Source organism: Bacillus rossius, chromosome 1 (genome assembly GCF_032445375.1).
Source record: "Bacillus rossius redtenbacheri isolate Brsri chromosome 1, Brsri_v3, whole genome shotgun sequence".
NCBI classification, from domain to species: Eukaryota; Metazoa; Arthropoda; class Insecta; order Phasmatodea; family Bacillidae; genus Bacillus; species Bacillus rossius.
Genome location: NC_086330.1, coordinates 51693746 through 51716063, shown reverse-complemented (window position 1 = coordinate 51716063; position 22318 = coordinate 51693746). Strand labels below are relative to the sequence as shown.

The 22318-nt window shown below is 41.6% G+C and overlaps 1 protein-coding gene across 5 annotated transcripts in view; it reads left to right on the top strand.

Annotated features, from left to right (window-relative positions):
• Positions 1-22318, top strand: part of LOC134535968 (dual specificity tyrosine-phosphorylation-regulated kinase 2) — a 574108-nt gene that overhangs the window by 537579 nt on the left and 14211 nt on the right. For all 5 annotated transcript variants that reach the window (XM_063375460.1, XM_063375468.1, XM_063375450.1 and 2 more), the window contains exon 3: positions 21204-21408. In XM_063375460.1, coding sequence (XP_063231530.1) covers positions 21204-21408 — 205 coding nt within the window. The remainder of the gene's footprint in view (positions 1-21203; positions 21409-22318) is intronic.

Sequence of the window (22318 nt, the reverse complement as noted above, 5' to 3'; positions counted from 1 at the left end):
TAGTTGAAACACGATTTTTTAAAATAATAATATTGTTACGATTTCCCTGCGGGTTCGTAAAGGATAGCCCAATTAATAGATTTTATTTCACTCACACAGTTTTATTTATTACCACTACTTGTCACTTACAAATAATCTTCTAAATTGGCAGATAATTAACTACACTTAAAGAAATGTCTATTCCCCAGTCACTCGTTCCACACACCTCGCTGGACCGCACTTCCGGCGCTACTCTCGCCGCAGCACCCCTCGTGGGTCTCCGCCGCGGGACTCCGTCGCCGCACTCCGCCGCCGCCGTCACACCCTTCGCCGAGATCCCACACGACGACTCGCTCGCAACTTCACTCGGGACTCCGCCGCGCCCGCAACTCTATCGCCCGGAAACTCCCGACTCCACTGAACTCACTCACTCCCTGCCCTGGAACCTTCGTCCAAGGACTTCGCCACTCTGCCGCACCTGCGGCACTATCGCCCGGAAACTACGGTGCGGGAGAACTCCCGACTCCACTCACTCACTCAGACTCTGCCCTGGAACCTTCGTCCAAGGACTTCGCCACTCTGCCGCACCCGCGGCACTATCGCCCGGAAACTCCGCCGCGGGAGAACTCCCCACTGAACTCCTTACTGAACTCCACTCGAAGGTCGGCCCAACCTCCTTATATAACCCTTGGGTTCCCGTCCAGAACAATCGGGCATGTCTCCGAGATATCGCGCGACCTTCGTCGTCGAAATGCCCAGAAACGCGTCGTGAGTCCTCGAAGGACGCGGCGGCTGCTCAAAGAACGCCGATAAACTCAACAAGCATCGGGTTCCCACAAAACACACCGATAAACATGTCTGAGTCCCTCCATTCCACAGTGCGGCCTCCCTTAAGTAACTCGATCTGAGGCAGGTGCGCGCCGCGACAGTCAGGATGTCGCGTGATAGTATGACACGAGATACCAGGGAGAGGATGCGGGTGGAAGGGGGCGCAGACAGGCCGAACGAGCGCGGCGACGCCAAGCACTGCAGCCAAGCGCGATCGTAACAATATTTAGGTATGAAACTTCCCTGTGAAGATTATTGAAAGCACTCTAAGGACATGCAATACACCTTCATTTTAATTACTACGCCATTAAATCTTATGGTTCTCACAAAAATATCATATTTGTCCAATACACAACGTAAATACTGCGAACCAGTCCACAGTATTGCGTTTAGAGGCGATACCGAGCTAGATGCACCAGCAAGCTTCGTACTAATCACGAACACAATACACTCCTAAGGCGCTGTCTCACACACAATGTTGATTTATTTATAATTTTTTTTCGTTATTTCTAAAATTTTAGTTCGATGCCTCTCTTGCGTATGTTGTTGTGCCAAAAATATTTGCAACAGATATTCACCTAGTGTAATACTGGGTGAGGCATAGGTCCAAGTGTTTTTTGATTGGGTAGTACTCAGCTATTAGAAAATGGAGGGGCGCGCGGTTAGTTACCACCTTTTTTAGTTGCCATCATGGAGCCGTGGTCGTTAGAACAGCGCATATTTACATGTGATTGTGTTGTTAGGAGTGGCGAGACGGTGACCGCGGTGCCGCGCGCATTCCGCCGGAGATTCAATATCAATCGAAATGACTCTGTTCCCGCCCGATACACAATCTTACGTTGGGGTTGGTGATTTTCGAACAAGAGGCTCAATCGTGGCAATATGTTGAAAATGTTAGTGACAGAACAACAAATGCACGGGAATCATCATGCTAAAAATTTCAAAATAGCTGTTTAGTAATAATGACGAGAAAAATTGAAGATGGCTTGTGGGACCGAGCAAACCACGGGCAACCGGGCTGACGCTGTAGTTGACGGTGCCGTGTGTCTGCTCGTCTGTGCCTCGGGGCCCGGGGGTCATCGCGCCGCGCCTCGCCCTGCGCCGACCGCAAGACGGCGTCAGATGCCCGCCGGACGGCGCCAGGCGGGAAGTCGTCTAGCCGGGAGGCACTGGACCGAAATGCACTAGGTCGAAATGCATTAGGCTGAAATGCACTAGGTCGAAATGCAATAGGTCGAAATGCACTAGGCCGAAATGCACTAGGCCGAAATGCAATAGGCCGAAATTTACTATGCCGAAATTCATTGGGCCGAAATTTAGTAGGTCGAAATTCACTAGGCCGAAATGCAATAGGTCGAAATATACTAGGCCGAAATTCACTGGGCAGAATTGCATTAGGCTGAAATGCACTCGGCCGAAATGCACTAGGCTGAAATTCACTAGGCCGAAATTCACTAGGCCGAAATTTACTAGGCCGAAATTCACTGGGCCGAAATGCAATAGGCCGAAGCCCGGCAGCTCGTGACCATTCGTTACGTACATAACTATTGTTCATTGTGTATAACATGTTTTTTTTTTTAAATCTATTGATAAGTTTTTGTTTTGGTTTTATTTAGAAACTTGGTGAAATTATAATTTAGTCCTAGCATGGATATAGAGCATGCAATCGTGCGGCATACAGTTTTGGATTGTTATTTGTTACCTTTGTCGTAAAATTATTTATTTTAATTGCCTATATCATTGATAAATAAAAATAAAGTTGTACGACGAAGGCTATATATATATATATATATATATATATATATATATATATATATATACACACACACACACACACACACACACCACCTATTAGTTCCTAACTGTAAGTATACCACGCGACTTATGTTAGGATCAAAATGTAAATTAGCCTTTACGATTTATTATTGAACGTAATATTTTGAATATATCAGATATCATGAGCACCCCTTGAAATTATTTTGCGTTTTGTTGCTAACTAATATATATATATATTGACTTAAATCTATTTTTTGTAGAGAGTGGGTGGTTTCAGTCGCTGAGCTAGTTTTGTTCACGGTAACGTACGCAATTTGCAAGTGGTTGGCCGGTAAACTCGCCCAGTGTAACCGAGGCTCCAGAGGAGAGGAGCCCACGCGGCGGACCGCGGTTCGAGTCGACCTTCGCTCCGGCCGATCTGCATTCCACCGCGGCTCCTCCTGGGCTGTTGTTCGGTTGGAGGGGGGGAAGGGGGAAGAAGAGGTCTTTCCTTTCCAAGCGCGAGCGATCACCTGGGTAACGGACAAAGGCACGGCCGGCGTTGCTTTATCGCGAGTCGCGGGCGCTTTCTTCCCGGCGACTCATACACGCCGAGCTGTTGGGAACGCACGATCACGAGGAGGCTAGTTTGTTATTTGTTTGGCTTGCGTGATTTCGCCAATTTTTTTTTTAATTTTCATTATTTTGAATAAATTCATACCGTAACCATCGTTTATTGTTCATAAAGTGTTTTCATGCGTAGACACAAAAAGGGGAAAAAAACCCCCGGGCACATACATGCGGGATGCAAGGGCATGCGCTAATAGCGTGTAGGAGTGTACAGGTTACAGAAGATGGTATGGATGAGTGTACCATCCGGGGGGGGGGGGGGGGGTTGTAAGTAGACAAACGACAAACTTACAAGCTAGACACTGGATTAGTAATAAGTTTTTTACGGCACGCACAGCTCACAGCCGAGGCGTGGGCGCACATTGCTCGAAAATATACGTGAATGTAGTATGCTGAAACTAATTTTTTTTATTTTTGTATTTTTTTTCCAATTTTGGTTTTTATACATTTTTTTTTTTTTTTCGTCACCTCCCTTTTCGGCGGAGAGACGCGAGTGGTCACGGCGGACCGCCAAGGGACCCGGTGCCCTGCTCGTGAGCCTGAGGGACGACGCCCCAACGACCACAGCCACCGAGGCAGCTGGACAGCGCGCCTCACGTCTCAAGCGCCTTTCATTTACTATACATGCTCAACACTTGAAGTTACACGCAGAGTTTCATTTCGTGGCGAAATGCTGTGTAAAAAAAAAGGGTGGTGGGGGAGGGGGGGGGGGGTTGTTTAAACCTCTTTACCTGCTGTTTTGCTTTGAAGTAATTTTCTCTTGTTGGTGGAAATTATATATATATATATATATTTCAGGATTTCGGATGGGAGGATGAACATGGCCGCATCCCCCTTGCGCGCACACTCCTTTTTTTCAAATGATATTTCTATTTTATGTATATCTATATTCATCTCGTAACCTCTTGTCCATCCCGACATCGCCCGTCGCAATCTCTTCCATAATTGCCCCAACCTCCCTAACCCTCGTTCGCAAGCACGATAACCACCACGACGGCATATCAAGTTATTGGACGGGGATATTGTGTTACGGTCTTACGTTCGCGCAGTTGAAGCGATAGAAAATATGACAAATAGTTTCCTTTAGGGTATTAATAAATCTTTTAGGTTTCGCAACAAAAAAAAAATATTGTTACGAAGTGATTGATACCTACATTTTTTTTCCTTTCTCGAACTTTTGAAAACTTTTTTTTTTTTCGCTTGGCTATGTATAAGTAGTTATATACTCGTGTGAAAAAGAGCTACGTAGATGTGTACACCGGAATTCCTAGGACGTGCACCAGCGGCACGCTACAAGAGAGGGAGCTCCTGGCCGCCACGAGAGGCACGCGCAGGGCTGCAACTAGAGTCTCTGGCAACCGGGGCATGAATGGATTCATGCCCCCCCCCCCCCTCTTTTTTTGCACATACCACACCAATAAAGCGGATGTCCGGGGGCCCTCCCACGGAAAAATTGTGCTATTTAAGCATTTTCCATACCTACATGTAACAGTTTCTGTGCTACTGTAACTTCCACGCAAAAACTTTTTACCAGTTACCAGTTGTAGTAGGAATTACAATGCAAGTTATTTCGGCGCCCCTACAGCTTTGCGCCCGGGGCGTATGCCCCGCTTGCCCCCCCCCCCCCCATAGTTGCGGCCCTGGGCACGCGCGCACCGCCTGGTCAGAGCTATTTCAGCAGTTGCGTCTAGCGAGAATCAAGAGCTGGCACAGCCTGCCGACACGCCCGCCTCCGCCGCTCGGAGGCAGTGAACTCCAATGGCGCCCACTTGTTTTCCTTGTTGTTTACCTCGCCTGGAAGTAGGGACCGCGCTGGTGACGAGATTACGACCATTTGCTCCAGTAGAGTTCAAGCTTGATGTACCGTCAGAAAAAATGGTTTTTGATAGTGGTTCGACCACATTTTTCTGTTGCACCATTCAGTTTTTGGGCGCTGACGAAGATCATTGGGAAATTTGGTATGAACAATTCCACGGACTTTGAACTAATCAGACGTTAATCATAATATCGTTGTTTACAATTTTTTTTAGATCATTCATAGTATAGGTCTCGGAAAAGGCTACGAATTCTGGTGTTACAACACTTCTCGCGTGAAGTACCCAATATTTAAGTGTTTGAAATGCTTGTTAATTTATTTAATGCTTTACTCGGGCTTTTTATTTCACGATAATTGCTTTACATATTAAATAGATGCATTTTTTTAGTCGAAACCTATCAATATTGCATAGTAGTTATTAATATTGAGGCAGCGGCCGCATGTGCTCCTATCTTGTGTGAACAGCATTAATCATTGGCGTGTCACAATCGATTGTAGCGACTCATACAGTTCCAGCCCAACAGTAGAAATGCACCTAACATTTCTTTTGTCGTAGAATTGGAAATGTATGAAATTCAGTTGGCGCAACGTTTAGAGGAATGATCCAAAGATCATTCATTGCATCATTGGATTGCCGATCGAAGAGCAGGATGGTGCAACTGAAGATTATTGTCCTCGGATGTGTTGATGTTTCTGAGAAGCTGTTCGCATGTATCTTAATACGTATAACTTAACAAAATTAGGCACTTTATCATTTCAACTGCAGTGGCGATTCTATGGTAGGGGCGACGGGGGCTGTCGCTCTACGTTCCTTCCCCCCCCCCCCCCCAACCATTGATGAGTAACATCTAACCTCGGCAATCCCCTGCCACGGAGTTGCAGGGCGAGGCCGCACCTTCTCCTTCCGTTTTACATGACCCTCTCAGAGATACCTATAAAGAGATTTAAAATATTATCTAATCCAGGTCAAAAATGACCTTCGAAGTCGGTTAAATTTTATGATGTTAAAGTTCTTAGATTTAGTATTGGTAAATATTTTCCTTAGCTATGAGTTGCCTATTTTTTTTTAAAAATTAGTACTTTAAAATTAATATAAACCCACAGTTTGGATCATGACTTTCCAAGGCTTATGAAATGCGTTAAAATAGCTTATTCAAGGGGATTAATCCCCCCCCCCTCAAAAATTTCGGCTCCGTATTTAATTGTGAGGTATTCCACAGCACCCACAACTCTCCAGTCTCCCGCAGGCTGGGTCCGCCACTGAGGCCCAGAGTACGCGGATGGACGGACACTGCAGCACGGGCCGCCCGCCCTTATCTGCGGCAGATAACGGGCTTCGATAACCTGGCGAGGTAGACGGTGCAGCCCGCGTCACGGGTGCCAGGAAGAACGCAGGCTTTATCGGCGGAGCACAAACAAGCATCCCCCCCCCACCACTACCACCACCTCCCCCCACCGAGACACGGTTGACGGAGAATGAGGAGGCTCATCTTCCTCACGGCCGCCGCCGATCCGGCCGTTACGCAAGCCTGACGCGCTCGTCTCGTCAGTGTGGTGGCGTCACAGCTGCCGGTAGTCTGGAAACGACCAAAAACACGATTCCAAGGAAAAAACCTGTCACGGAAGAGAACTTTATTGAGCATAACAGACCACCAATCACCACGGGAAACTCTCCACAGTGAGGCCTACTTCACTTTGTTCAGCACGTCCTTTCTCTGTTATATATCTGACATTTCACAGTAGCTGTCAATGGGAAGAGATCTGAACGGAAAGATGCCATATTTGTTCAACAATATCTATACCTTGACTCTCCCCTTTTTTTTTATGTGTATATAGCGTAGCTCTCGGTATGCGGCATTTGGTAGAAGCAATTTCGTAAAAATGGAACGGAAGTCGATTAACGGAAATGTGACAAAGATGGTGGACTCACGTTTAGCAACATAAAACCGCATGTAGTCACTTTCGTAAACATTAGATAGGCTACATGCCATACGTTGTGGTGTGCCAAATGAAACTTTATTATAGTTAAATTACCTTGGAATATATTTGGTAAACTAAAATATTGTTACGATTTACCGGGTTCGTAAAGGATAGCCCAATTAATAGATTTTACTACACACTACACAGTTTTATTGATGGCCAATACTTATGTCACTTACAAATAATCTTCTAAAATAGCAAACAATCAATTTCACTTAAAAATAATGTTGCTTCTCCAGTCACTCGTTTCTTACAATCCACACACACCTCGCTGGGCCGCACCTCTGGCGCAACTCTCGCCGCAGCACCCCTCGTGGATCTCCGCCGCGGGACTCTGTCGCCGCACTCCGCCGCCGGCAACGCACTTGCCTTCGTCGAGGATCCGCTCGACGCCTCGCTCGGGACTTCGCCGCGCCCGCGACACTATCGCCCGGAACTTGACTCTCTGCCCTGGAACCTTCGTCCAGGGACTTCGCAGCTCTATCGCCCGGAAACTCCGCCGCGGGAAAACTCCCGACTCCACTCACTCACTCCCAGCCCTGGAACCTTCGTCCAAGGACTTCGCCACTCTGCCGCACCCGCGGCACTATCGCCCCGGAAACTCCGCCGCGGGAGAACTCCCGACAGAACTCCGACTGACTCAGAGGCCGGCGTCCTCTTCTTATATATCAGCCCAGGCGCTTTCCAGAAATCACGAGCGCGGCTGGGGCCAGTCGCGTCATTTCGCGCCGACCCGACGGCAGAAATCTCTCGAAACACGTGTCGGCAGCTGCCAGGTGGTGCGCGGGACTCCGCAGCTATGAGGTGTAAGGTGTCTATCAGCGTTGCGCGAGGAGCGGTGGGCCAAAGGGAGGGGAGGCGGCGCTACTTGTAATCTACCGAGCGTCTCATGTTGCGGTGGCCACATGTGATGTCAGCCAGCTGTGCACCTGCACGTGTCGTGGCCTTGCTCACGTTCGTAACAATATTCATGTTAAAAAGTAATCCCGAGTTTGGGAATACGTTTTAATAAACGTCCACCAGATAGCTTAGTAGCGTAACGTGCTTGTTTACCTTAGGGGACGTGGTTCAAATCTCGCCACTGGTATATATATATATATATATATATATATATATATATATATATATATATATATATATATATATATATATATAACTTTTTAATAACATTGTAATATAATAATGTTATATAATAATGTTAAATCAGCTCGGTAAGGTTAAATTTTGTATGTAGGTATTATTTACAGACTGATTTCAGTCGTTTAAGCAAAAACAAATTTACAAATTCGCCATTATATATATTTTAACGTGAATACTTTTCGTATATTTATCACGCTCGGCGTTATTTTCAAGAATTCTACGTTAAATCTGGTGTCTGAGTTTCTTATTATAAGTTTATTTGCAACATGAGAAAAAATTAATTTGCTCATTACCGATGTTAGATGTTTGCACATCACTGGCGAGTACTGAAAATCTCGCTCTATTTTTTTTTTTTTAATTTTGAAAATTGTCCTTTGTTAAAGCACAGATAACACAAGAGATCTACAAAGACCTTAACAAGTGCTTATTAGTATTATTGCAGTTGTCACTCCTTGGAATGAATGGAACTTAAAACGCCAATGACTTCACAGGGAAAAATATTTGTAGCAGCCAGTCAGCATTAACTTCAGACATTCAACTTAATTATAAACTATGCCTAAACGAAACCAAGTGTTGAAAATAAAACGATGAAAATTCTTATGTCCTGAAACCTTTTAAGAGCAAGACGATGGTTTTCGGTTCTTAATCATAAAGAACATGTCTCATTTTCAAAGGGAATCTATAATGTAAGCAATTGACGATCGTACCGTGCCGATCACAAATGGCAATAATGCATACATAGTTGTACCATATTATTATGTATTAAGTACATAAATATTGTTGACTTTATGATGTTTCCAGCCACGGAATTGAGCTTTAATGAAGTTATGACAAAGTAAGAATCCAACAGGCCAGGAACTGGGATGCGCCCATTTTGCCGCCAAGTTCAGATCGTAGCCGACAAGATGACTCGTAGTTGTACTACGACAAGGGCCGTGATACAGATATTCGGCTCCGACTGGCGGGAGGAATGACGCTTTGCAGGGTAAGTTCTTCAGACAGCTAACCCCTGGCGATCACTAAGTGTGTAGACCAGCAACAGTCACCCAGGAACGTGTGACCGCTTGTGACACCCCAAAGGATCATCTATTAATCACGTGAGGCTCGAAAAAGGGGGGGGGGGGGGTTGGGAAAAATCACGAAATATCACAAGGGGGAAGGGGGGTGTAGAGAGATATCACGTGTATTTATTTTTTCGCCCGATTTCTACTAAACCGAAAAGCGACGCGTGACCTTGACTCGCCGTAGCCAGGCAACAATATCCCCGCCCGCCGCAACATTAACCACCCGGCTCGGCTTGCCAGTCGCCAGTAAGACTGTGATTTTGACGCCGAATACATGCGTAAATCACATATAAGCCTTTCCTTTATTATTTATATGCCAGTGAGAATAAACCTGCAACCTTAATGTGTGCCTGGACATTTTTATCACTGTGCTTAATTTTCCAGAATTAAATTAGATTATACCTATATTTAAAGATAATATTATGAAAAATTTTAAAAATATTTTGTACCAAAAAAATACACGTGATTTATTGGGGGAGGGGGGGGGGGTGTAAGTCTTAAACCTCACCACAAATCACTAGGGGGAAGGGGGGGGGGGGAGTTAAAATTTGCTTGAAAAACATCACGTGATTAATGGACGACCCCCAACTTCGTCGCGGACAGTGTTCCTGGGGCGAACCTGCGTGCTCGCAGCCCGTGAAGCTGACGGGCGTCACTGCCAACCGCGTGCACGATTGGAAAAATAACGGTAACGGTAGGTCGTGCGCCCAAGGTTTGACCGCCATGTTTTCGAACCTGCTGGTTCACAATAGCGCATGGGACGGTCGTGTGCGTGGGGCACAGGTCGAGCGCATAGAAGGGAAATTAATATATGTATTTTATTTCTGCTGCGGACGCATGTCGCAACAACCAATGAGAGTAAGGTAGGAAGCCATTTTGGCGAGACTAGAGAACTGTTGTTTATATTTATCAATCATATTGTGGCAAGAAATTGTCGAGATATTACAATGCTCAGGTGTATGTAATTCCTGCTTTAAAATTAATTATTGCGATTATTTATAAAAAAAGGTTACTAGTAATTAATGTAAATAATAAATAAAAGTATGATTAACTAAATTTTTTTATATAACTCTTATTTATTTATATGTTGAAAAACTGTGCTCACGAATTTCTGGTCAGATGTCACGGGATAATCGTTTGGTAGTTAATGCAGTCACTTACCAACACTGCCAACATATGTCGGATACATCTCAAAATTTCACTGTCTGAAATTAACAGTAAGATTTCAATTGTGAACAGAGTCGTGTGCGCAGTCGTGCGCATGGCCTGATATGCACTTGCTTGTGTTTTTTTTAATTGTGAAGCCAGCCTTGCCCACACGACAGGCACCCGGAGATGCGCCGTATCTTCCATCTGGCAAGTATACTCGGCAGCGGGGCTGTGACTTTAACTTTAGCTGGGTTACGTCCATTTCAACAGACTCCGAATTATGAGCATTTTCCACATCTCATCTTCTCATAAATGAAATTAATCTCTTGTAAATAAATGTGTTCAGATTATATTGAAAGCAACTGATCATTGTCAGTTACCAAGTAAACTGGCACACCACCAACTTTTCGTCCTCCAACTATATTTGGCAACAGATTTCGTGGGGAAAAATTTGACGAAACATAGAGTCTGGTTTCTCCATTAAATTAAATTTTACAGATAACCACACATGCGTTTTAAATCTTATCACACTATCAAAGTTTATTATTGGATGGAACTAGCTCAAGCTTTTAATTTTAATATCATTTTTAAAGAAATAAAACGCATCACATTGTTGGTTAGAAAATTTGAACTTATGATTTTTGTGCCATTCTTTAATTCCGAAAAGTCTGTAAATTTAGGGTGGTTACATTAATACTAGTTACAATATTTTTAAAAGTTTTATAAAAATTATTTGCTTTAAATATAAATTATTTTACATGATAAATTAGCATTATCATTATTATAGTTGTCACCTTTACAACCTCTCTAATTACCCATGTGCGCTTCGTCATTTTTAAGATACGTTTTAACGGAAATGTACGACATTTACGTTTTCGCTAGGCACGATTTTGATTGGCTGATTCCGTACAGCGTATTTTAGAACCAGTCCTATATACAAAATATTTAATGGAAACTCAAGGCATCCAACTTGTCAAACAAACATGGTCGCGGTAGTGACGTTTTCGGTGACGTCTTACCCTGAAACATTATTTGAATAAACACATTGGGAGGTGTTGTAAGCGAAAGTTTGAACAGCATGACAGGGCCTCTAGAACTGGCAGACACTTAATCACAAAATCCGCCTTGCCCGAGAAATCTCCTCCGTGTTTCTAGCAAAGCTATGAAAGTGAAAACTTCATCGCTTGCTACGAAACGTGATGTCATGGCGATTAATGCATTGAGGTTTACGCTGACGTATCGTAAGAAGTTACCACGAAGTGCGTGATACCTGAGCACAAACACAACATAGAGCAAGAGAGAGAGAAAGAAAGAGAGAGAGGGAGTGAAGATAACGGACAGAGCGACTCATGTAAACACAGATAAAGTAAATTCCAGTTTTTGTTCGCCCAGTTCATGACGTCCTCGGCAACCGAAGCCAACGGCGAACTAGACGAATTGCGACTCTAGTGCCAGCACTAACTTCAAAAACTAAGCACGTTTGCAAACCAGAATATTTACTCGTTAAGCCTTTTCCGCGCAAATGGAATAATAAAAAAAATATGAACACTCTTAAGACTTCAATTCCCCCGCGTTCAAGACAGTCTCTCATTTATGTCATTCATACAGTGTGCAGAGCCTCTGAAGAAACTACGCGATTTGAAAACCGCTCAAGATGTTCGAGCGAGGCCTGCGCTGATGGCGGATGAGTAGTTTTGTTTCCGTATTTCGTTTTTAAACTGTATTTTTAGGAGGGTGAAAATGGGTAAAACGTGTGTTTTCACAATAATATTCTTAGGCATTAAACGCCCGGTGCAGATTCTTAAAAGCACTTCATTTTTTTTTTTTTTCGTGTTGTTGTCACCACTCAAATCTCGCTGTCGTCCTATGCATTCCGGGAAGACTTGCGCGCGTAGAGGTGATGTGCTAGAAGCACCAGTGAGCGTCGCAAATTATCTCCCGCATCACTGACCCAGATACTCCCCTGACTAGGCGGGCCCCTCAACTAGAATGTCGGCGAGTCAGCAGACACTACTTTAGTAGCATTTAAAATCCGCCCAACACGTTATTGTGATCTGCAGCATTATAGCATCGGGCACGACCAAGTCGTTGCATGAAATACGTTGAATCGTTGTTCGTTGGCGCGACCCAGGCGAGGCGCCCCTCACGGAAGCCTTCTCCGCGAGATGACGTCATCGGCGGGGTCGCGGCGGGTGAAGTGAAGGGACGTCTCGGTGCAGGCTCGCCGAACACTTCCTGCCCGCGCGGGCGGGCCGGCGGAGAGGCGCGGTCCCGTCAGTGGCGTAGCCAGGATTTGTGTATGGGGGGTGTTAAGAAGCAATCCTCCCCCCCCCCCGTATTAAAGCGGGGGGTCCGGGGGTCCTCCCCCGGGAAAATTAGGATTTTAAGGTGTAAAATAGTGCTATTTTAGCAGTTTTCGGTACTTAAATTTAAATATTGTAATGGTAAAAATTTATTAATTTTTATATGAAATTTGTTTGAGTGATGAATAAGAAATTTAAATAAAGATTTGGGGCTGGAACCGGGGGGGGGGGGGGGTTAAACCCCTAACCCCCCCTTCCCCTGGCTACGCCCCTGGGTCCCGTCCAAGGATCACACCAGTGAATAGAGATTTCACTCCCAGGGTACACATCATTCCTCATTTGATTTCATTTGAAATAATCTCTTTTTTCATCAATGTACAAGGTTAGTTACATTATAGAGACAACAGAACACATTACATAACATAACAACACTGCCCAGGGTTCCAAACCTTACGGTTATTTGGATGTAATGTTATTAGTCCAAACGTTGACAAACAAATTGTGTCCAAGATTCGGACGTTTTATAAACGCAGGGAAAATTAGTACTAAAAAAACTCTGTCAGAAATGAAATAAATATACAATGTTAAGGAGAAAACAGTTGTTAAATGATCAATAAATTAATGACACGAAAAAATTTGAGACAATATTTATGAAGGTAAATTGATATAAATGAACACGTGAGAACGGAGTCACGACATTGAATTTCATTGCACTTTTTGATTACTGAGCGACAAATAAATCCTTATTTATTCCTTTTAAATCGGTTTAAAACTGTCACTATCAACCCCATAGAAAAAAACCCAAGAAATTTAGTTTTTCCAGTAACAATATAAAAATTTCAAGATTTTTTTTCTTCACAATTCCTCGGATTTAGGTTCTAGGTCTCATTTTTTACATTTATACGTTTTAATTAAATTCTTCTAATGTGTTTTTCCGGGCCTCTATATTCATGGCAAAAAAAATCAAGATATTTCACAAGATTTTATTGAACTAAAGGTTGTTTTCGTTGATGGGATTAAACCAAGAATTTTAATTTATCCTAGTCAGTTGTTTCATGATACATAAACATCTTTGTCTTTTAATTTCGCGATATTAATTTACATAAATGTCCTTCTTAATGCAATATACACAAATTGGCTTTATTTAAAGTGGTGACTATAATGTACAATAAACTAGTGTCTTCAAAGAATCAACTGATACATTCAAACACACTTGGGCAAACAAAATTTAACACAAATGTTGGTATTTAAATATGAACGTTTACTAAGGTCTCCCGATACCTTTACATGTGAGGCGCTAAACATTATTACATAGTTATGCATCATATTTATAATTTGCAACACATCAGGTAGGCATGTGCAAAACACAACACAACACGGCACGCCCAAATATTTACCTTCGTATAACTTGGGTGCCCGAACAGTACCGAAGTTTACCGAAGTTTTCGTAGACTTTTTAACAAATAAATTAGATAATTGCCAGGCTGTATTAAAAATACTTTCAAATAGGTGGACGGTTGGTTTTGTTAGGTTAGATACGCTAAGAGTGCACTGTGAAATTTTGTAAACAGTTGGTTAGGATAGTTACATTACAAATACGAAGTACGAACAATGTTGAGCAGTATTCACTTGCAATGGAAAACAAATTAGGGTGGAAAATAGTCAACCAAGGATCTTTGAAGAACCCCAGGATCATGTTGCAGCTTACTGTTGAAGCTGGTAACAAGTGAATAGTAGGGTGGCGACAATAGGCTCAGGGATAGGTCTCGTTGAAAACCATCTCGGCTTCGCTATTTAATGCATAAAACAAATTTACGTTACTATATTTACATTAAATGTACTATTTACAATAGTTCTACACCATACCTTAATCTGGGAAGCTTAAGTTTCACTAATCCCCGATCAGCCCGAACACATATAAAGTTTGTTGCTCGCTCATGCAACTTAGCGGTCGGAATAAAAAAAGAACAAATATGAGACATCTTAACAATTTGAGTATTTTAAATATGTCTGACCTAACACAACCAATATTTAATTTTAGTTGCGCACTTATGAGTATTTTTATCACTGTGATAATAAATAAATATTTATTTTTTATTTTTTTAAATGTCAAGAATATCCAACTTTGCGTAAGATTTGTTGCTAACGGAAAACTAACTAAATATTTAAAAAAAACTTAGCTTTCACACAATATAAGTTCACAATTAAAATGGTTTTCTTTGAAATAATTGTTCGAAATTATTTAAACCAAGTATCAACGGCTAACTGCAATTTGCAATTTCTAGTATTTACTTAAACAAAAATCACTAATTGAAAATAAGTCAGCAACACAAGCATGCAAACGTTTTGAATTTAAAGGTTAAAACCAACACGGCGAATTCGTATTCTGTAATTTTGTATTTTTGGAACGAATTTACGGAAGTACGTGTGTGTGTATGTGTGTGTATATAGAAATAAATAAATGCGCTACACAAGTATCATTGAATTTATTTTTTTAAAATTTTTTTTTAGGTTAGGTGTCTTACATAAATACAATTTTATTCATTCTTTTTTTTTTTATAGGATGGGTAGGTTTTATCACGAAATAAAGATGTTGGTTGGTTTAGTTCACTTCGATAAAAAAAAAAGTAAATAGCAGGGAATGATTAATGTGTTGTGTACGAGATGTGGGGGGTTCGAAGACTGGCTCCGCCCACAGCGGCCGCGACACTCGGCCAAGGACGCGTAGCGGTGCGGGCGGCGCGTGTCGCAACCTGCCGCGGCCGGGTCCCGCCCGCGGGGGGAAAGCGCGGGGCCTGGACCTTTCTCCCGACTGCTCACTAGCCCGAATCCTCGCGTCGGCGTTTCTCGGTTTTTTCCCGGGTCTCGCACACGCCACGTTTTCATTTATTTTTTTATACACGAGTAAACAAACATCTTAGCTCTCGGTGTACGGCATGTGGTAGGAGTAATTTCGCGAATGGAACGGAAGTCGAATGAACGGAAATGTGTAACAACAGTACCGAAGTCGTCAAGATGGCGGAACCACGTGTAGCGACATAAACCCGTGTATAGTCACTTACGTTAACATTAGGGGACACACCAAAAGCATTGGTGAGCCGAGTGAAACTTTGTGATTGTGAAACTACTCCGGAATATATATATATATATATATATATATATATATATATATATATATATATATATATATATACTAAATGGTAAACTAAAATAGTCAAAGTAAAAAGTAATCTCAAGTTTTAAAGTGCGTAAGAAAACTGGCATTGAACAAATTATAATACATATTTTCCAATCTATCATTTAACAGGCTCGGCAGCACATCGGTAAACGTGAGTATGTAGAGCACAATCGAATATTTATCGTGGTTCAAATCTCGTCACCGGAAAGTCTTTTTTCTACTTTTTAAAATAACACTATAATACGTATAATAATATATAATAACAATTTTGAATTAGCCCAATCAGGTTAAGGTTTGTTGGTAGGAAGTATTTGCAGATTAATTGCAATCGTTTAAGCAAAATAAAATATACAAACATATACTTAGTGTTATAATACGTTTTTTAAAAATATTCCAGGTTAATATTTTAGTAATGACATAGAAGTAAGTATAAGTATTAACGTGTGCGGAACTTTATAGTACTAACTGTTTCATGAATTTTAACAAGGTGGGCAGTATTTTAATAAAATTTATTGTCGAAAATCAGCTCCAAATCCGGGGTTTAAGAATTTTACAAGTCTGTTTCGTTTCATCGGAGCCGTTTATATTTTAAAACTTCTGTAAATTTTCTGTTCCTTGCAACTGTCTGTGCATGATGGTAGTAAGCAACTTTTACGAATCAGGCAGCGAATTCTAGCGGCGGGCGCAGAAAGTGTGTGATTCGCGAATATTTTATTTATCAGTAGATTTATCACGCTCGGCATTATTTTAAAGAATTCTTCTTTGAATTTTGTGCCCGAGTTTCGTAATGTAAGATTATTTGCGATATGAAAAATATGAGAACACTTGAATTTGCTCGTTACTGAGGTTATTTGTTCACACATCACTGGCGAGTACTGAAAGACTGGCACACATTTTTTTTTTCGTCATTACTTTTATATGATAGCTATTTTTAAAATTTTAATTAAATACCTCCCAGGCATTTGTTGTTCCGTCACCAATATATTCAACAGATATTCACTTAGCAAATCATCGTAATTATAACTTACGCGACTTTTCACACCCATCATATTGCACTAAGTGAATAGGTATCTCTTGAAAATATTTGTGAAAGAACAAAAGATGCAACGGAGGTGCACGAATGGCGATAATGTAAAAACAATAATAAAATCTGAACGACTTAAGAGAATTCGATGGGGTTTGTTTTGTCGGCTAGATATTTTCATTACGGAGAACTGAATGTATAGAAATAGTAAATAAGTATATAGTTAAAAAAATTTGCAAACTGATTTTCATAAAATAAGGTTTTGGAACTTAAACAAACACGAAAACATTTTGGCTATAAAATTATTAAAATCACATAATAAAAACCTTTATAGTAACCGAATCTTATAACGAAGTATATCTTTAATGATTTTCTTTTACAACTACATAATATGTTTTAATAAGTTAAAATTATCTTAAAATTGTAACATATTTATCGTAACTGATTTTACAAATACTTCAATTGGACAGTGTAGTGTAATGATTTAGGAGTAATTAAGTGTACAGAATTTTTGATTTACTTTACTTTAATGTAGTTTTGAGGCGAACCTGTGTGTGATTTATTTATAGACTTTCTCTTGTAACATGTCTCAAATTTCACATTTCTCTAACAGCAGTACCGATGGTAATGGGCGTAGATCGTTGGAGAGGGGGTTGGGTCAGCCCTCCCCTTCCCTCGTGGAATTAAGACTCTCCTCACTGAGGACGTAAACGTCAAAAATAGGTTTTTTGAAGAAAAAAAAAATTATGTATATTTTAAAATTTTATGCTCATTTTATGCATAATGGCCTAAATATGGGAATTATACAACATACAAGCACCCTGTCCCGAGATGACTTGTGTCGGTTAAAACCCACGCCCAAAACCTATTTCCCCCCCCCCCCCCCGGGCAAGTATTTCCACGGGTCCCCCTTGCGAATCCTACAGATTGGCGTCTCTGCATGTGGTCTACGTATCATCCTGTCACTGTGGTTCCGTTAACTGTGTCTGGAAAAACTTCACGTGCTTCTCAGTGTTCGTTAAAAAAAAAGTCTTGTGATGCTCTTTGCAAGTGACAGTTGGGTAATGGGTATCGCCTTTGAGACAAGTTACGTTCTTTGAATGGTTCTTGCAGTAGGAAAATTGACTTGAAATTTTTTTTTATTGACTTACGCGTTGCCGGTTAAACTGTATTTCATAAGAAACCTCAATAAAGGACCAAAAAAAAAAAAGATGAATATGTAAAAACAAAGAAAAGAAGACATCATCAGCCAATTGTTTATTCAGTGTTCTTGTTGCGATTGCTTTGTCGTTTTACCTTTTGAAATCGGCTGATTTTGGCCTGTTTTCTGTGTGTTTCCATGTTATTATTATTATTATTGTTCTTTATTGAAGTTCCGTATGGCACACTGAAAATGGCGCATGTAAAAAAGACAAGTTATATGACACGGACTATAACCACTATTTTTGCAGTTTACTACACGCAAGATATTCAGAAGTGTTTGTTTTGTACGCACGATGCCACTCTTGAAACGGGTCCCGCAAGTGCAGCCGGAACAAAACTGCTTATTGCGTCCAACAACAGACCAGCTTGCAAGGTTATTCAACACGCTTACGTTCACGTTCATTTTTGCTTGGAGTGAGAGTGCTTCGCAGCATTGAGGTCGCCACTGACTCACATCAGTGACGTGGAAGAAACGTGCGCGGCAAACCGGATGGTTTACGTTGTGCTGAGAGTAAGCGTCAGCGTCCTTAGCATTTTTCACAAATTAAGTGTCCTCAAACTTTCTTGTTCTCCTACGAAAATACTACTTCATGTGTGATTACCAACAGATGCGCGTAGCAAACATTTATGAATACTTCTCTCTCTCTCTCTCTCTATATATATATATATATATATATATATATATATATATATATATATATATATACACACATACACACACACAACGGAATTTTTGTTCTTGTAATTTTTTTTGAAAAGACGTCATCAGATTGTAATAAAATTAACGTAACGAATAAAAGTGTATCGATCAGGAAACAAACTGCGCTATTTGGCGCTATGTTTGTTCCACTTGCACATCTGTGGCGACCATACTGTAGTTAAGTACGCTGAGGCCTTGTGGCTGCGGTTATGTCAATTACACACTACACAAATTATTCTACATTGCTTACTGAATTTTCAGGTTTATATAAATTTGAAAACATAACTTACGCATAACCTATGATTGTAGTGCACTAGCATTAACACTAAAGCCCCTCGAATCGCAATTTTATGTATCGTATGTATGTATCAAGTAATTGCCAGAAACACAGATGGCAGCAGTGTTGCCTGCAGCGCAGTTAGTAGTTTGACGTGAAAATACAACCAGTCTGTGAAGTTTCACTTTTTAACTTGTGGTAATTAATATGTTTTTAAAATGATCTAAAAAACCCACCTAAATTTGCACAGTTTCTAACAGAAAACTAACTAGATATTTGGAGGGGGGAAAATCATAGCAGATTCAGTTTTCTAAACAATGTAAGGGTTATGGTTATAGTATCGATTTTTTTTATTTACAGAAAATGTTTTGCACGAGAGACTAGAACTGAGTAGTTAGTTCATACGGTTCACTTTCAAACTACTTTGACCTTGAACCGTATAAAACACTCTTCAAGCCTCGGCTTCATTCACAATGTTAGGTTATTGTATTTTAATCTTTTTTTAGGAAGTATAATTTTTATGAATGCTTAACTGTGTTTTGTAAGAAATGTTTTCGTCAGCTAATGCAACATGCTATCTGCTCCTACCTCCTTGTAAAAAGTCACAAAAATGTTCATAATAAAATTTATAACTTGAACAATTACGTTGTGGTCGTTAACCGGAAGTCATTTTCTGCGTTTACAACTTGGAAAATGACTGAAAATTTACTTCTTTGGTTCCATTTACGAAATATTTTTACACAAATATCTTGAATCAGAAAAAAAAACTTACCCATGCAGTTTCTTCTAATGAGAAATATTTTTACTTTGTCCACTGCTGGTAGATATTGTGTCAATTGGAATTAATACTTTGCCGGAATTCATGCAAGTGGGAAACAGGGCGGGCCATGCTGTGAGCCGGTTTGTTAACTCGGGTTACTACCATTGTCCTCACCCTATCATTCCGTCAATTCTCCATTACCAAATCATCACCACACATCTCGTCTAATTATCTCGATGTCTACGAGACTTTAAGCTTGAACTCATTAATTAATTAATTAATTAATTCGTTCATTCGCTGTGTTCAAAAATTTATCCGTGGTTGGGGTGGGGGGGATGAGAAATCAGGTTCCCTAGGACGTCGTAAAAGGATTTGGACGAGTGCTTTGGTCTCCCCCTCCAAAATGTCATCCCGTCTTTATTGGACGTTGTGCGGGACTCCTGTCCTAAAAGACGATCGGATTTCTTGTTGTTGCACGGGTGGGAGTTTCTTTTGTGTTAGCAGCTGTCTGAGTAATAGTTGTCGCCCCTGCCGCCATGGGCATACCGCGCAGATAGCGAGCAGTCACGTCTTACGCATTGTCAAGGAAAACACTCCCTACGTGATGGAGATAAAGGTAGAACACGTCTTCACAAGATGTCAATCCGCTGCTCCTAAATACTTGGAAGGGCGTGTAAGTTGACGTGTTTTGGGCGGGGGATTTGCGGATGAGGATACGAGGGGGTTGTTTGAAACTATGTTGACGTTTGGTTATGGACCGATTATATATTTACTTTGTTGAGTTAGTTGTAACTTAGTGGCAATGACCCGTGCTCGAAAAACCAATCGTATTGGATGTGAAAAAGCGTTCATGATGAAGTTATTGTGTTTTGTTTTTGTTGACTGAAATAAGAATAAAGTGGGAGAATCAAAACTGCCAACATTTTTCAAGTCGTAAGACAAATTATAAAAACACGGCATGTACATAGTGGTTTTACAAATCGCCATGTCGTGACTCATTCTGACGCTTGTGAAAACGTTTAATATCACGCTGTATAGTTTCAGTTAATACGTCCAATACATTTGGTTTGTGAATACTTGAAAATGGAGCTATTATAACGTTCACGGCCATAAAGGACTCGACTCTGGTTGTATCGAAAAATCTTCCTTCAAATAAAATGATCACAGTGTACTTTTTGACAACCTGTGATGTAAACGCGCCGTGTTGCTACGACAGTCGCCACGCCTGCGGTCAGCTGCCTCTTCCCCCTCCAGCGCCCCCTCCTCTTTCCCCTCTCGGTGAGCGGTGCGGCAGTGCTACCGCTTGTCGCAGCGCAGCGCTGCAGTCGTCGGCCGGCCGCGAGCGCGAGTAGACGGACTAATCATGTCGGTGAACGTGCTGCGGCCCAGCTACACGCAGCTGCATTGTTCCCCGCAGGGCCCGCATCACAAGCTGCCGTCGCTGGGGGCGGCCACTCTGCGAGCTAGCTCAGCCGCCGCGCCGCCCACGCCCGTGTCAGCGGGCCTGCCGCCCGTGATGCCCGTCGCCTCCAACGGCAACTATCACCACCACCAATCCGCGTCGTCCAACAACAACGAGAGGCTCGACCCGCACGGCAAGAAGCTGCCCTTCACCCCTCAAGGTCGGTTATGCAGGCTGGAATGGAAGTGCACTGCAAACCAAGTTTGATTTGTCGCATAAACCATTTTTGTAGTTGCCTAACGGGTGCTCCTGAAAGGCATTACGAAAGTGTATAGAATGAGGCACGCTCTTTGAGTGACGGTTGTGTGGAATATGAGCTGTAAAGTGATGAACCATTGTTGGCATGAGTCCACAGCTGCTAACCTAACACCGCGCCATATCGCAATAAAAGAACGTATGCACCAATAGTGTTTTTGTTTGATCTAGACAATCTTGAATTTTTAGCTTACATTTCAAGAACTTTCAGTGACCTTTGTTAAAAATAAGACGAATAATGCAAATAGTGCTAGCGTTACAAATACAGTTATTGTGTGAATCGTTGAGTGTAAAATCATATCAACAACTATTTATTGGTGTTATCCTGAGGTTTTTCTGCACATAGTTTTCAGCCAGCCGTGACCACCAGTAGAGAATTAAGCAATGAACACAGGCATTAAGTATTTTAAATTTTACTCTTGAAAATTGGGCACGGGTTTCGTTGTTGCCAGCGAGCTAAGTAAACCCGAATAATTAACTAAAATAATATACTGTATTTATGCACGGTGTCTGGCTTGTGAACTATCTTAGCTTTCAAGTCTTAGCAGTGAATTTTTTTTACGAAGATTTTGTTTTGGATATGCAGGAACAGACACGTCGATGCACTCTTACTATATATTTGCTACTTTATGGGGCGAAATTTTAAAAACCAATCTGTGCTCGCCGTCTTGTCTCTTGTAGTATTAAACATAATCTAAGACTATAGAGATTCAATGCCAATATGTAATTTTTTCACCTGTTTGAAAAAAAATTGGGGGGGGGGGGATGCTGTTTGGGTGAAGACATTGCATTATGTCTACGGTTTTAACATATTC